We start from the raw sequence: 16238 nt of genomic DNA on the forward strand, positions 1-16238 counted from the left end.
TTCACGCTAATCTTGGCGTACCACCCACACTGCAGCCCAGGCACTCTCTGGTGCTCCCTGTGATAAGGAGCCTGAAGCTCATAAACTCAGGATAAGGAGAGGATGGCCACACCTTGCAGCATGGCTAAGAAACTGGCCCAACCCTCAAGCTATAAGACTCCAGTCTCAAGTGAATTCCAAGAGACTGCATTCCAACATGAGAAGAGGAAAAAAATCAGAAAACCACACACTAAAGAAAACTTCTACTAGACAATCTAAAAATAATCCTCAAAAAACAGTTATCCCCACTTACAGAAGAACATATCTAGTACTCCTCTGAGATCCCAGGAGAAATTTTTTTAATTTTTTTTATTTTATGTGCATTGGTGTTTTTGCTCTCATCTGTGTCTGTGTGGAGGTGTCAGATCCCCTGGAACCAGAGTTACAGACAGTTGTGAGCTGCTATGTGGTTGCTGGGAATTGAACTCATGTCCTCTGGAAGAACAGCTAGTGCTCTTAACTACTGAGCCATCTCTCCAACCCCCCAGCAGACTTTTTTGTTATTGTTGTTTTTTGTTTTGTTTTTGTTTGTTTGTTTTTATCTCATTTTTATTTAAATTAGAAACAAGATTGTTTTACATGTCAATCCCAGTTCCTTCTCCCTCCCCTCTTCCCCTGCCCCCCACTAACACCCTACCTTACCCATACCATTTCTGCTCTCCAGGGAGGGTGAGGCCTTCAGAATCTATCATATCCTTTGGGATAGGGCCTAGGCTCTCCCCATGAGTCTAGGCTAAGGGAGTATCCCTCTATGTGGAATGGGCTGCCAAAGTCCATTCCTATAATAGGGATAAATACTGATCCACTACAAGAGGCCCCATAGATTTCCGAGGTCTCCTCACTGACACCCACATTCATTGGGTCTGGATCAGTTCCATGCTGGTTTGCCAGCTATCAGTCTGGGGACCAAGAGCTCCCCTTGTTCAGGTCAGCTGTTTCTGTGGGTTTCACCAGGCTGGTCTGGACCCCTTTGCTCATCACTCCTCCTTCTCTGCAACTGGATTCCAGTTCAGTTCAGTGTTTAGCTGTGGGTATCTGCTACTTCCATCAGCTGCTGGATGGAGGCTCTAGGTTGGCATATAAGTTAGTCTTCAATCTCATTATCAGGGGAGGGCATTTAAGGTAGCCTCTCCACTGTTGCTTAGATTGTTAGTTGGTGTCATTCTTGTAGATCTCTGGACATTTCCCTAGTGCCTGATTTCTCTTTAAACCTATGATGGCTCCCTCTCTCATGGTCTCTCTTATTTTGCTCTCCTCTATTCTTCCCCCTACACATCCTTCCTGCTCCGTCCTGTCCTCCTCACCCCTCCTCTTCTTCCTTTCTCATTCTCTTAGCTCCCTCTCCCCTCTCCCCATGCTCCCAACTTGCTCAGGAGATCTTGTCCCTTTCCCCTTCTCTCAGGAGACCATGTATGTCTCTCTTAGAGTCCTCCTTGCTCCCTAGCTTCTACGGCGGTGTGGATTGTAGGCTGGTACTCCTTTGCTCTATGTGTAAAAAATGTATGAATGAATACATACCATGTTTGTCTTTTTGTGACTGGGTTACCGCGCTCAGAATGGTTTCTTCCAGTTCCATCCATTTGTCCCCAGCAGACTTTTATGTAAGTTAACTTTGCTACTTAGAACCCTATACTAGAACCCAAAGCATTTTGAAGAACTCAGTCGAACTGGTTGACATGTAAATGAGAAAACCAAAACTGTGTTAATAACTTGCCCAAATAGCTAAGAAGTAGCAAATGAAAAGCTATGCTACCTCCACTCAGCTGGTCACTCTCTACCCCAGCAGCAGACGCTGCTCACACTTAACAGACACTTACTGAATGCTAGCCACAGGCAGTATGCCCAGGAGTAACAATGGTAAATGTGGCATCCCCTTGTGGTGGATAAAAAATGATGGGTTGAAGATAATATTTTCACCCTCTTGATAATGAAAATCATTACTCGAAGCCCTAGGTGAAATTTTAGTGATATATCTGAAATCAATCTCCTCCATAACCTTAATTTTTAATTGAATTCTTCCATTACCCTTCCAACTAGAAAAGGTAGATTTTCACGGTTAGGGCATCAATAAAGATGGCGTTGGTGACATCATCAGAGATGATAATACAAATTTGCCAGTTCCAGTAAGCCAGATAGTCTTCTAAAAGCTTATACACACTAACTTATTTAAGCCACTCAAGTCACCTAAAAGGAAGCTACTACCATTTGCAGGCCTGTGCAAAGAGGAGCAGTTGCTCATCAGCAGGTGCATTAGCATTTACCCCCAGGCAGGCCCGAACTGTGGCTGCCCTCCCAAATCAAGACCTTATGCTTTGCTGAAAATTACTCTGGCCCTCTGCATCTTAATATGCTCATCTGTGAAAAGCCAGGATGGGGAAATGATGGGTTCTGCCACTCTCTGGGTCTAACATTCGGTGACTTTCTGATTTACAAAATTTAAAAAACAAAAACTTTATGCCATGGAAGGAGGAAAATTCTGTGAGAGCTCAAGAGTATTTCCAGCATGTGCCATCCTTATGTACCTTACCCAATTCTCTGTCCAGCCTCTCATGTCATGTGCTTGTCTAGACAAATGAACACACCTAGACTAACACATACACAACAACAGTGTAGAAGTAAGAAAAGAGGCATTGGCTTTGTTTGATGTTGTTTAATTTCCTACAATCACTAGGAGGAGCCTATGAAGACATGGAGAAATATGTCCTGGCTTAAAGGAGAAAGGAGGCATAATAATGGGTTATGGTTTTAAAACCTGGAGAAAGAAGCCAGAATACTAAACAATGGTTCTATCTGGATAGCAGGATTGAAGAGTTTTAGCTTCCTTCCTTTCTTTAGTTCTCTCTTTATGTCGACTTAAATTACTCCCATAATTACAGGGGAGAATTTTCTTTATAAAGAAAGAAAGGGTGCCCAATATTCTCACTCTGATTCCTCCTGAAAAAAAAAAATACTCTTTGAAAACAGATATCTCGGTAACAAAACAGTAGAAATTCCAGAAATACAGGTTTGGAGGAAACCAGTATTATCTTCTAGGATGGGAAAGGAAAATTTCTTCTACTCCTTCAAGATGAGAGGAATTCTGTTCAGGAGGATGTTCCAGAAATGTTTTCTGGGAAAATTGCTTTGTAGTCCAGTAACACAGCTTTATAGAGAGCCTGGACCAGGAAAGTCGGAACAGGTGCAGTGATAAAGCAGCAGACCATGAAAGCCAAATGGCGTTGGCCCCATCCAGAAATCCCAGCCTGCAGCAGGCTTGCCCTGAGTAGCCCTCCCTGTGTAATAGGACCAGCACATGGCCAAAGGGACATTCCATGAGCACATGTGTCCTTTCCTCACTACAGTGGATGGGGGGATTGGCAGCATCTTTCATGAAATCTGAACGCGTTAAACAACCAAATCCAACCACTCATTAGGCTGTGGGGTAAGCACAAGGTGTAGAAACATCTCTGTTTATATGTAAGTACAAACAATGTACACACACAGCCTGTTCACAACACCCAGGTGACTGGCTTTAGATGTGTACAATGAAACACTTCCCTCTATAGCACCCTGGAAACAGTAACAAAAACTTAGTAAAGTACAATTTTAAAATCATAGTCAGAATGCTTTATTATCATCTGATCCACAAAGAACAGGGAAACTAGACGATCTGTGGTGTCAGCACATCACACCCTGATTCAGCAAGGTCTGCCAAGGAGCCTTGCTGTCGAACTTATCAATGCTCTGGACTTGCCCCGCACATGGACATCACTGTGGGCTTCTCAAGCTACCATCAGCAAGAAGGCAACAACAAAGGCCGGCACATGTCTTTTTGTTTATTGATTCAGACACGTTTCTGATGATTACTATAAAACTCAATTAAATGGCTATTTCATATTGGAGACTAACATAGGGTACCAAAATAAACAAATGCCATCTCTTGTCTCTTAGGTTTGTTTGTTTCTAAGCACAAAGTTGGCCCCTATGGACTCTACCTACCAGTACATAAACACACCTTTACGTCACAGGAAGAAATTTAGCCTACCTCATCAAAGGTGGTGTCGTCTTTCTTCAGAGCTATAAAGGAAAAGAGAAAGAAAACATTACTGTGAAGCATTCCCAAAGAGAATCTAAATTCCATAAAACAGAAAGGGGGGCACAGTACAGTCTTTTCATCTCAGAAAGCAAAACTGTACCCCCACCTGAATAACAATGTCATGATATATATACAAAAACTGCAAATGAGAGTGAGCACAGCGCAGCGTGCATCTGTGAAACACTTTCCCATAAATATGTAAATGAAGCAGTCTCGAAAATAAGTAAGGGAAGCACGCATAGTTCTCACTACCTCTTCTTCAGCAGAACATGTTTTAATGGAAGTATAAAAGGAGCACAAAGTAATCTCAAACAAATTTCCTCTCCAGCACCTGGTGTTTCCTCCTGTGTGGTTTGTGGACCTCCTAAGCCACTTTTTAGGATGACAAACATTCTGCACAGGGTCTAAGTAGCACAAAGCAAAGTTTGAGCATGGTAATAAAAGACCGAGATTATCAAATGTGTGGAATAAGAAACATAGTTCAAACATTTTTAACATGATGAATTTTATAATCAAGTGTTTCCAAAGAAAAGAACACATTGAAAAATGTTTCATAGGAACTAACAAATACTTTAGATTTATCTTAAATACAATTAACCTTGGAAATGAAATTTTACCTCACTCTAAAGAAAAAGAGAAGAATATTACATGTAGTTGTCAAATATCAGCTCATTATATCCTGCAGTTACAATGTTTCATAGTGAGGAAAAAGCACAAAATAGCTCATTTCTCTGAAACTAGCAGTTGTAAAAGTGCTGCAAATCTACAAAATCCTGCATAGATGTTTACAGGTGTACGATAGATAGTCCTAGACTGGATGAAAAAAGGTGAGAGTGTCTGTTGCTTGAAAGGTCATACTCTAATAAAAGCAATAAAAAGCAAATTATTCTGGCAATTATGGTCTGAGAAATTAATGAGTCTAAGCAGAAACTCCTAAGTAAAAAATGTATATACTCAAGCCATGTGGTGTGGTGTGGTGTGGGGTGGGGTGGGGTGGGGTGGGGTTGGGTTGGGTGGTGTAGGATGGTTTTTGAGACTAGGTCTTACTGTGTATCCCAGCATGGCCTGAAACAGCAGTAATCCTCCTGCTTCAGTTTCCCAAATGCTGGTTACAGGCTTGAGCCACCATGCCTGGCTTTCTAGCAATCTTGAAAAGGTTTTCTCTCTGTTTCAGATCATAAATTTGTCTTTCTAAAGAGTCCAGAAGTGTGTAGCTGTGTGGACATGTGTAGCAGGGTGCAGGCTGTCTGAAGCGGCCAAAAACCAGTTAGTTCTTAGTCTTCCCCTTTTAGCCAAAAATACTGATCTCAAACAGACTGTCCACTTCAGCATTAGAGAAGAACAAGTTGCCCTGAATGGAAAAGTAAAAGACAGTCCTTGCCCCGGCCTCAATGGCTGCCCCTGAAATCAGTCACAGCCATATTTTCATTACAGTATTGTTAACTCACACTAACCCTGAAGCAAAGGAAGAAGACCCTAGCTGATTCTGACTAGTTTTCACCAGAATTTCACCTCCATTTAGAAACTCTTAAGCCCAGTCAACAAGGGTGAATCTTTTAATTAATAGGCTTGTTTGGCCAGGACATTACCAAACAAAATATAAACAAGTTCCTCACTTTTCAAAAAAATTAATCCTTTAGACTAACACTGACTTCAAACACAAAGTAGCATATGAGCACATACTTAGAGCTCCATCCATCCGTCCGTCAGCTAGCAAGTGTGAATAAAGTGCAGCCACATGACAGCCTTGCAAAACTTGTGACTCAGAAGACAAACTTTCACAAGTATCTTATCTCCCGTGGACATTGCAATCGTGCTGGAAGTTAAGGTATGTGTTTTCTTAGGCAAAGCTGTACTGCAGTGGCTGATGCTGTCCCTTTGGGGACTGAAAACGTGGCATGAAGGTGAGAAATGAATGAGGGGCAGGAGGGTGGTTCACAAGCATTCACACTGGCCCACACTTCCCCCCTTCTTACTTCTGACAATTTCCCACCATCCAAACTATGAAGAGTGGGAAGGGGAGAATAAAGAAAAAATTCTAGGTGCATTTGATCATCAACAAAGGATTCTCTCCACTGTGTGATATGCTCAGGCCCTGTGTGCCACAGGGAAGAACAGATCTGGACCAAAAGGCTATTACTCAATAGATAAATACCTTTCATTGTTAGATTGATACCTGACATGGTTTCTTGGAAATAGTTCATCCTTAGCCTAAAAGGCAGTTAATAGTACAACAAAACCAAGGTGTCCTTGCCAGATAGTCATCAGGTCACTCTGACCTAAACACACACACAACATCTTGTTATTGATTACCTTCCCTGATTGTCATTAATCATTTATGTAAATGTAAAACCGCAATTGTCCTCAAGGATATTGTGGGACAACAGGCAGATTGTGCTCCTCTGGCTTAACAAAGGGATAAATATTCAGTCATTTAATATGATCAGATAGTCTATCAGCTCAGATACAGTTCCTCAAAGCACAGAGGGGAGATCCTGCTGTGTCCCCCAGTGGCAAATACACTAACCACTATGACAGAATTTGCCACTTAATGGTGGCCATGCCCATTCACCAGTCTGTCTTCCAGCCACACTGCTCATTAACTCTTGGTGACAGTACAGTATCAAGCACCAGAAGGCACATGGTAATATGTGGCATTAGTGAGTCCTACCTCAATGGCAAAGACAGAGAACCTCATATTTTGATATATACTAGAGTTTTAGCATATGAAAACCATATGCATTTCTATGTAAGAACCTTAAACACAAATTCCATTATGAAAGTATACCCTCTCCCACCCACCACCCCTCTCTCATGCAAGGCACAGAGCTCAGGGCCTCACATACTGGACAAGCTCTCACCACTGAGCTAAACCCCTACCCCAAAATTAAAATCTTTCGTAGCTGCTTTGGGAAGGAATATGGGACATTGGTTACACTCTGTATCTGAACCTTTGGCTTTACATTTCTCTCTCCTGACAGAATGGCTCATCAATGACAGTCAAATCTAGAAATACCTCAGGCAGAAGTAACAAACCCACAAGAATTCAGCCTAATCACAGCTTCCTCTTTGCACTAACCACATCCTTTAAAGAAATAGAACGCATGGGTTCATCTCAACTATCAAGCATAAACTTCCCTTCCCTAGGAAAGAATCCAAACAGGTGTAAAAGAATGTCAGGGGACCCAATCATACAGACACTTCACAGCCTTCGCCTGCCTGAGCCTCCCTGCAAAATCCAGGGAGACTGGGTTCCAGCACAGTTCAGATACTTCACAATTAAGTTCCTGTTTACCTAGCTAGCCTAAAAGTCTTAAACAGGGAGAGCAAGGGATCAGGTATAAGGCAAGAACAGTGATTCCTAAAAAGTAACCACCCTGGCACCATTGAGCAAGAAACTGTAAATACTCACTGTAAAAACGGATGGTTGACTTTAAAATTCAATTACACTCATCTTATAAAGGAATTACAGCTATACTGTAGTCACTCCCTAGCAGATGTCATAAATGAGAGCCCTGTGGCTAGAAACCCAATGTGTTTTATTTGACCTTTTATAATGTAGTAATCTCAGATCAGTTACATCGGGGTACATGGTGACAAAGTCAGCATGATCTATGATGTGTGACAAATTAAGCATTCCCACTTTTTTGTATTTAGAGTTATCATTAATGATAACCATTGATTGTATATCGTATGCATGTGTGAACTGTCGTAATATTCTAGGTAAATGATTACCTAGACAAACAGAAATCAGAAGAACTAGCAAGAGCCTCCAGTACAGATCTTCGCCATGCAATAGATGATATATCAAATAGTGTTATTCTGTCTCACTTAATCCCCACAGCAGTCATGAAAATACGAGCAGGTGAGAATGCAGGGGTTTAAGTGAATTACTGGTTGCCCAAGACAAGCAGGAAAAGAGAGGGCCAGGCCCAGAACGGTCCAATTCCACTTTTAGGATGCTATATTACAAATCTGTCCCCACTTCTCTTTTTCTTGCTTTCTATGCAGTCACGCCAGCAAGATCTAATCCCTAATAATGACAACCGATTACAAATAGACATTGAGTCTACACGGCATACTACACACACCAACCGACAAATTTTTTAAAAGTGATACATCGAAAACCGGGACTCAGAAAAGTTGAGGGGTCTATCCAAGGTCACCGAGCTAGGACAGGCAACACCAGGAATCCCAACTGATACACAGACCACATTTCTTGCAAAAACTCATTCCATTGCCTCCAGCTCCTCAAAAAACCTTTCAGTCATCAAAATGAGTTCACTGCCTCTGGGTGTGAAGAAAAGCAGAGGAAAGATACATTTTTCAGCAGTGCTGTTTCTAATAAATATCCTGGGTTTGGTGCACACACAACTAAAATCACTTAAAAATGTCAATATTTTCTTTCACAATATACCACAGTGAGATCCACTCTTCTGACTCACGGTCCTCCTTCAATACCAGAAATGATCGGCCTTCTCTACGGAGCTATACTGTTTCCTAATGTCTGGGTGCAAGAGCCACATAATCATAGAAGGCATTGATGAGAAGAGTCAGACTCAAGGGGAGTTTTCACATCATTAAATCCCTGTGGCCTAAGAAATCCAACTAACTATACTACCCATTCGCCAACACTGCAGTTAACCCAAATTTTACTGACTGGCCATCAAACTCTAAAATTATTTAAACATACAGGATTTTTATGAATGCCCTTGGTTTCTTACTGAGACTCAATTGCAATGAATTATTTAACACAAAACTGGAGGGGCTCCAACGGAATCATTAGCATTAGTAAATATCTAGTTAATGTGCTTAAGAACAGGCTCTAATGGACTCCAGAACCCGCCTGGGTGGTGTTTGGGGCCCAGCACGGAAACATCCTTGTTAATAATGCACAGAACTCCACACCTCACTCTCCCACTCCTCTTGGCTTCGAACTTGATTTAAATGTAAGACTCCACGTTCCAATGCCTAACTCAGAAAAGTGAATTTGTGTACATTCAACACATGCAATAAGTAAAGGCTTTTCCACACATAACTTGTAGTGTTCTCAGAAAAAAAAATGTCAATCAAAATAATAATAGCAATAATAATAATAAGCCTGACTAAATGTTTGCCCATGTTTTCTCTCACTTGAAGACAGTTTAGCACTAATGAACTGTGGAACCGACCACTGACACTCACTGGCATGTCCGTGTTTTAAGGAAGTACTTATTTACGATTAATTAATTAACACTTTCATCAACATAAGCACAGCGAACCAAGGGCCAGAAGGTATGTTTGGACACTCTGCTGGGTTTGTCTGAGGGCCTGAGAAATCCCTTGCTTTGCACAGTTACCTGTATCAAAGAAAGTTGACAGTTTTGGAGGCAGCTACACCTCCAGGTTAAGAGGCTCTTTCTGCCAGATTTAATAAACCCAATGCACATGACACTGTTGTCATCTTGCTGTACCCTAAAACATGGATTTACTCTTTTAAGTATCCTAAACATTTCCTGGTCTTTTTTGTTGCTTGTTTGTTTGTTCTTTGTTAAGTTGGTTGATCTGTTTTGAAAGACAATAGCCTCTGAACTCTACTTAATGGAGCAAGTTCAGGACTCGCGAAGTCCCCACAACTTCAGAGCTCACATTTCTCTACAGCAGCTGGAAGGTTCAGAGTCCTCAGAACTGAGCACCCAAATCTCCATTTATAGGACCCGAAGTACGGAACAAAAGGTCCCAAGGTATCTGTCCCACTTCCTTTAGGTTGACCACGTTAAACAACATCAGGCACACGTCAACGTTTCGACAGTTCTCAGAGCTCAATTACTGGTTAAACACCTAATACCAAAGCGCTTTAAAAATAACAAGTCACCTGGGTGGCCGCAGAACCCCGACGGCGGTGAGGACCATGTGTCCCCTCGTGGGATCCACTGTGGGCGCCAAAGACACTGGTGGCGGGGAGGAGGGACCCAAATTAAAGGCTTGGGGCGCCCACGGATGAAGCCCAGATCTGGAGGAGAGGAGTGGCCCTCCCGCTGGCCCATGCCTTCCCTCGGGTCCCCAGCGACATCCTCTCCATCCCCGGTCCGCAGCTCCCCCTGAAGCGGCAGCTGCGTGGCTGGTGCCGGGACAGAGCACGGGTTGGGGCGCGGGGACCGGGGAGAGTGAGCCCGACAGCCGCCGGCGGGGCACGCGGGTGGGGACGGCGCGCACACTCACCAATGCGGCTGAAACTCTCGGACAAAGTTCTCCTCAACTTCTTCATCCTGCCGACCTTCTCGGTCGGCTGAGGCTCAATGAGGTCGCACATCTGGGCGGCGCGGGGCCCGAGCAACTTCGCCAAACTGGTCCAGCGCACAGCGCAGCGCAGCGCAGACAACGGCGAGGGCGCGCGGCGCGGGGAAGGCGGCGCCTCGTCCTGCTCCTCCGCCTCCTCGCGGGCCGCGGGCGGTAGGGCGGCCGGCCGGCGGGCGGCGGGCGGCGCTCCGGGGCCGCGGAGCTCGGGCCTGGGCCGCGGCCGGGCGCGCGGGGGCGTCTTAGGTGGTGCCGGGGGCGGCTGCCATCCCTGCCGCCCGGGGGCCCCCGAGCCGCGCCGCCGCCCGCCTCATTTTCCCTCCTTTGTAAGCGAGAGCCGCGCGGCCGCGGCGGGCGGAGTGGGTGGCGCGGCCTCTGCAGGAGGCGCGGGAGGCTGCGGGAGAGGCGCGCGGGACAAGTCCCCAGCCCCGAGGAGCAGCGCCGCACCGGGAGACGCGGCTCCCCTCGCTCCAGGCCTGGCGCGCGGACCCGGCGTGACCCCGCTGCCACTCGGACTCCGAGGCCTCCTCCGCCCGCCTGGACCCGCCGCGCCCCCTCCCGGCCGCCCTCGCTCCGCCCGCCGCGTCCGCGCTCCTCCCGCGCGCTCCGGGACCGCGGCCGGCGGACCGACCCAGGCCACCCGCTGCGGCGCGCTCAGTGTGAACACCCCCCCCTCGGGCCAGAAAGATGGGGAAGGGTCCAATTGAGCCGGTGCTCGCTGGTCTCTGGGACCCGGCCGGGTTCAATAGGGACTTTCTGGTTTGCTTGGTTGGTTTGAATTTACAGAGAAAGTGAATGCTCCAAAGGGAAGGAGAGGCCCGGTTTCATTTGGGGTCAAGTGCAAAAGCTGAAGCTGCCCTCCCTGGAACTCCCAGAAGCAGGACTCCTGTGTTTTTCCCTCAGCCCTGTCTCTGGGTGACAGGAGTGTCACTGTGGATGATTCCTCCGAGGAATCGGTGAACAGTGCACCAGGTCCTTAGTCTGCTTACAAACTACTTTTACAAATGCCCCATTTCTGAATTGGAAGACTTAGGAGCTAAAACCCATTTTCACCTCCTTCCCCACCTCAGCGAATGAACTTGGAAAATGACTAAGGGCGGTTTTTTTCTAAAACCCGGGACAAACAGTTCCGGCAGAAAACACAGAGGTTTTCTTCTAATAAACGTAGTACTCCAAACGTCAGTCTCCCAGGGGAGACTGAAGGAAGACTGGGGGAGGCCTGATGGACTGATTATGAGCCAGCAAAGTTCTCATGAATAGAAACGTTAGTAATCTTGAGTCATCTGACTGTGTAAGTAATAGGGGCTTGTGCGGGTGTGACAATGCTGTTTGGTTTAAAGGAAGTTTTGGGGAGTTTGTGTTTTGTCAGAAGATTTTTATCTCAAAACAAAAACTAGCCCCCTGCCTTCCATAAATTGTGAGGTAGAACAGTGATTTGTTCCGCCCTATGCTGAGCACATTACAAGGTTTTGGTAGATTGCCACCGATATGAGGCAGCTAGTCCAGCCAAGCCCCCAGCAGAGGAGAGAGCCAGGAATTCATGAGGAAAGTCAAGATAACTTAAAAGCAAGGATGTAGGATTCTGACAGCCATATCTCGGTAATTACAGAAAGCACCAAGTGTGGCCTCATACAGGAAAGAGTTTTGACATTTACCACTTCCTCATATTGGTTAGAAAGTCAGCAGTTACAACTGAACAGGGAGAGACAGAGACAGGGACACACACGCGGGGCGGGGGAGGGGGGGGGATCCAAACAGAGAGGTCCCTCCAGTTAACAAAGATGTAATCGCTGATAAGAGAGTGCTGTGTGTCTGTGAGTGCTGTTGTCACTGGTTTGCATGCAGTTCCAGGCCCACAGTCACGACTCCTTGGGGTTTGCCCTCAAATTCTTTCTGTATGTGTACGTATGCATGTACCTCCACATGCCATGTGTGTTATATCTGTTTTGCCTCCCCAACATTTCTGATTTTTTTTGGGGGGGGGGGTTCGAGACAGGGTTTCTCTGTGTAATTTGGAGCCTATTCTGGCACTCGCTCTGGAGACCAAGCTGGCCTCGAACTTACAGAGATCCACCTGCCTCTGCCTCCCAAATGCTGGGATTAAAGGCGTGCGCCACTAACGCCCGACCTGATTTTTTTTAAAAAGCCAATTCCTACTTAAATTAACATCTATGTGAACAAAGCCATTGCATGTGACCATTTTTTTTAAATAACATAAACTTTCATGAGTGTGTCTAGGATTAGTAGAGAAATGCGTATTAAATATTAAAATGTAGCAAAATATATACATTTCTGTATGATACAAAATTTCTGAAAACAAAAAGAAAAACTTAGGAATATATCCTAGATGGGAGAGAACTTTGTCTTTGCACTTTATACTCGAAAGTGGAATCTGAGAATTTTTACCTGCCCCATGCATTAATTTTACATAGCAAAAATACTAACTTACCACATAATGGGTATTTATTTCCTTTTCCCTGCTTGACCACAAACTTTCAGTTATTTCAACTGCAAAACTCTGCACAAGATCAAAACAGTATATCTGGCAGGTGAAACCTGTGTCCCAGGACAGGCCAGATGAAGCCTGGCCGTTGCAAATGACCAGCTGTCTGCTCTGTTTATCTGTGTCCTTGCTTGGGTATGTGTTACACTGGCAAATTTGGCAAGAAAACTACGAACTGGCAGAGGAAATTACCTTCATGCTTTTGAGATTTGTGTGCTTCCGTTTAAAGATTCAACGTGTGTGTGTGTGTGTGTGTGTGTGTGTGTGTGTGTGTGTGTGTGTGCATGTGTGTCTGAGTGTGTATGTGTCTGTGTGTGCACATGTGTGTCCATGCATGTGCCTGTGTGTGTGTGTGTGTGTGTATGCATGTGTGTCTGAGTGTGTATGTGTCTCTGTGTGTGCACATGTGTGTCCATGCGTGTGCCTGTGTGTGTGTGTGTGTGTGTGTGTGTGTGTGTGTGTGTGTGTGTGTGTGTGCTCATGCGCACATTCAAGTGCATGCACCACAGTGCACATGTGGGATCCAAGAATTGAACTGAGGTTGTCAGGCCACCCTGCAAGTGCCTCTATGCACTGAGCAATTTCATGGGCTGGAAGGATTCAACTCAATGAAATGTTTCACATTTGCCTTTATCCTGTCTTGTAAGTTCCATAAGGCCTGAGACCCTACCCTTGGAAAGGCACAGTACATGTTTCATAGATGATTAATTGCTTTAATCAGAGAGTGTTGAATGGATTGCTGTCACTGTGAAATGATCTTGTTTGTTTAGAGACACAAAGATAAGTATCCAGCATCCATATGACATATGTATTTTCAGTGGGAGAATGGATTTGTGCCAGCTTGTCTACACAAAGCTATAGTTTGGGGTGGCCTAAATTTAAAAAAAAAATGCAACATCTGAGTACAAGGAGGTACCTAGAGGTCTACCCCTCAACTGTTGACCCATACCAAATTCACAAGTGCAAGTGTGGTGGGCCTGGAGAAGTAACAGTGAACGCAGGATTCCTGAGTTTCATCCCTACTCCATCCATAAATGATGTGTAGCCTTAGACAAGTGCCTGCTGCCTCATCTGTAAAAGTTTGAGAGAGAGCAAGAGAACCTCTGGGTCATTAGCTACAAGAATCGGTTCTAAATTTAGAGGCTAAATTACCCCACTCTCAACTTCTATACTAAGGGTGATAAACCTTTGATATATGAAGGTTGATAAATAAGGTACACAGTACTTCATAGGTAAATAAGGCAAAGATCCACTGACAGAAATTACGTGTGATTTAATGCCCATCATTTCTAGTCACATTAGACATAACTGCATTTATAGAATATTGTGGCTTTTATTACAGATCCTTCCTGCGTAAGGAAAAAGTGGTCTAATATGCTGCCCGTAGATGTGAAGGGAAGAAATCCTAATCCAAATCAGCTGCAATGCAGGATTTGATTAGGATCACAGAAGCAGCGAAGCAGACACACTGACCCATAACAATTTGCAAAAATAGAATCAGAGAAGAAAAACAAAACCCATCAAAAAAGGAAGCCAAGGACATAGATGACAGAGATAGAAAAGTAGATATATTCATTAATGTAAAATTTCTTAAGATTGGCATCCAATCAGCATAATTACTAAAGTGGTAGAAATCTATGGAATTAAATTAAACGCAAGAACTCTGAAATGGTGGGCTATTTCATCATTCTTAGGATCAAATATCATTCATTTCTGAACACATTCAGGAAATGAAGGAGCACACAGTTTAGGTAGTTTGTATAATTTTTCTAGGAGTCATCAGTGAGATTGTTACATGTAATTCAAAACACTTAACTGTTATCGCTCTCTTATATTCCCAGTGATGTGTAGAATTGGTTAATATGAATTCTGTTCCCTCCTTACCTTCTTTCCTCCCTCCCTTCCTTCCTTTCTTCCTTCCCTCCCTTCCTCTCTTTTTCTTTGAGCCCAGAGAGGGGAGGAACATGGTTGCAGAAGTTAGTGTAGTTGCACTCCTATAAAATAAGGCTTCTCACTTTTCACCACCTTTCCTCCTCCTTCTGCCAGCCATCAATTGCCCACTCCTTATTCAGATTCTTTTCATGTTTTCAGAAATTGCTCTTTGCAAACACAAACCTCCAAATTTATCCAGAAATAAGAACTACGTGCATGACATTTTGTCTGCATATGTACATTGCAACCAAGTACCTACAAGTCTGAAGAGGTTATCTACAAAGTGATCGGTTATGGTGTCATCACACGACACGTTGCCTCACTGCGGTGACCTATTACTTATAACTTTAAAATGTAACTGAAGAAATTCATGCTTTGTATCGGCAATAACTTGAATTGGTGAACCGATTTTATTCTGTTATTAATCTTTACCTATCCTACTCTAAGAAGCATTATTGTCCCTATGTAACACACAGAAATGGACCTAAAGATGGCATGAGAAAGTGTCTGTCTTAGTCTGTCTTCTATTGCTGTGAGGAGGCACCATGACTGTGCTAGTTCTTCTAAAGGAAAATATTCCATTGGGATGGTTTACGTTCCAGAAATTTAGGCCACTATCATCGCGGCAGGACATGGTGGTTTGAAGAGAAACATAGTGCTGGAGAAGGAGCTGAGAGTTCTGCATCTTGATCCACAGGCAACAGGAAGTAAACTGTGTCACTGGGTGTAGCTTAAGCATAGGAGGCCTCCAAGCCCACCCCCACAGTGTCACGCTTCCTTCAACAAAGCCACACCTCCTAATAATGCCACTCCCTATGGCGGCCATTTTGACTGAGATACTTTCAGTTTCCAAAAAGAGTTTTGAATAAGCCATCTTTGTAGCATGATGTATGTCATTCTCATGTTTGAAATGTAGTTGTACATATTATATAGAATTATAGAAGAATTCAAGGGACAAGTCAAGCTTAACAAGTTTAATGAATGGATCAAAACTTCTGAATCATAATACTATATGTTGCTCTTCCCTCATATGAGAAATGAATGTGATATTGAAAGACATACACCTGGCTTTGGAAAGAGGCTCCTTTCTACTCAAGTTCATGCTTATAAATGAACTCAATGTTTTTAAGTTGTCACTTAAGTCACTGCTACCTGCTAGGCACCCACAGGCTCTGCCTCTCATCTCGCTAACACTTTTCTGAGTGTCTTTCATTATTCGGTTTTGCAGCTAAGAAAATTAGACCCATGAAGATCAAACTGGTCACTTAAAACTAGTTGGATACTAATAATGTAAGACTTATGGCAGAGTTACAAAAAAAAACCAACTTTATTTTGCAAAACTGGAGGTGACAGTCAATGGGAACAAAAGTCTCTGGCAATGGAGCATTAGGTAAAGCATGTATTCAGAGTCCC

The 16238-nt window shown here is 44.0% G+C and overlaps 1 protein-coding gene across 6 annotated transcripts in view; it reads right to left on the minus strand.

The window, feature by feature from the left end:
- Positions 1-10545, minus strand: part of Cdk14 (cyclin dependent kinase 14) — a 554492-nt gene extending 543947 nt beyond the window's left edge. For 2 of the 6 annotated variants that reach the window (XR_004771639.1, XM_035450610.1), the window contains exons 1-2: positions 9969-9984; positions 4064-4095 (exon numbers count right to left, since the gene is read on the minus strand). Coding sequence is in view for 3 of the 6 variants with exons in the window: in XM_035450611.1 (XP_035306502.1) it covers positions 4064-4095; positions 10316-10406 (123 nt within the window). In the remaining 3 variants the exon portion in view is untranslated. Of the gene's footprint in view, positions 1-4063; positions 4096-5797; positions 5816-9968; positions 9985-10315 lie in introns of those variants that run through there. The other 4 variants (XM_035450611.1, XM_027391584.2, XM_035450609.1 and 1 more) reach the window with 4 other exon arrangements.
- Between the last annotated feature and the right edge of the window lie 5693 nt (positions 10546-16238).

The sequence above is a fragment of the Cricetulus griseus genome (genome assembly GCF_003668045.3).
Source record: "Cricetulus griseus strain 17A/GY chromosome 1 unlocalized genomic scaffold, alternate assembly CriGri-PICRH-1.0 chr1_0, whole genome shotgun sequence".
NCBI lineage: Eukaryota > Metazoa > Chordata > Mammalia > Rodentia > Cricetidae > Cricetulus > Cricetulus griseus.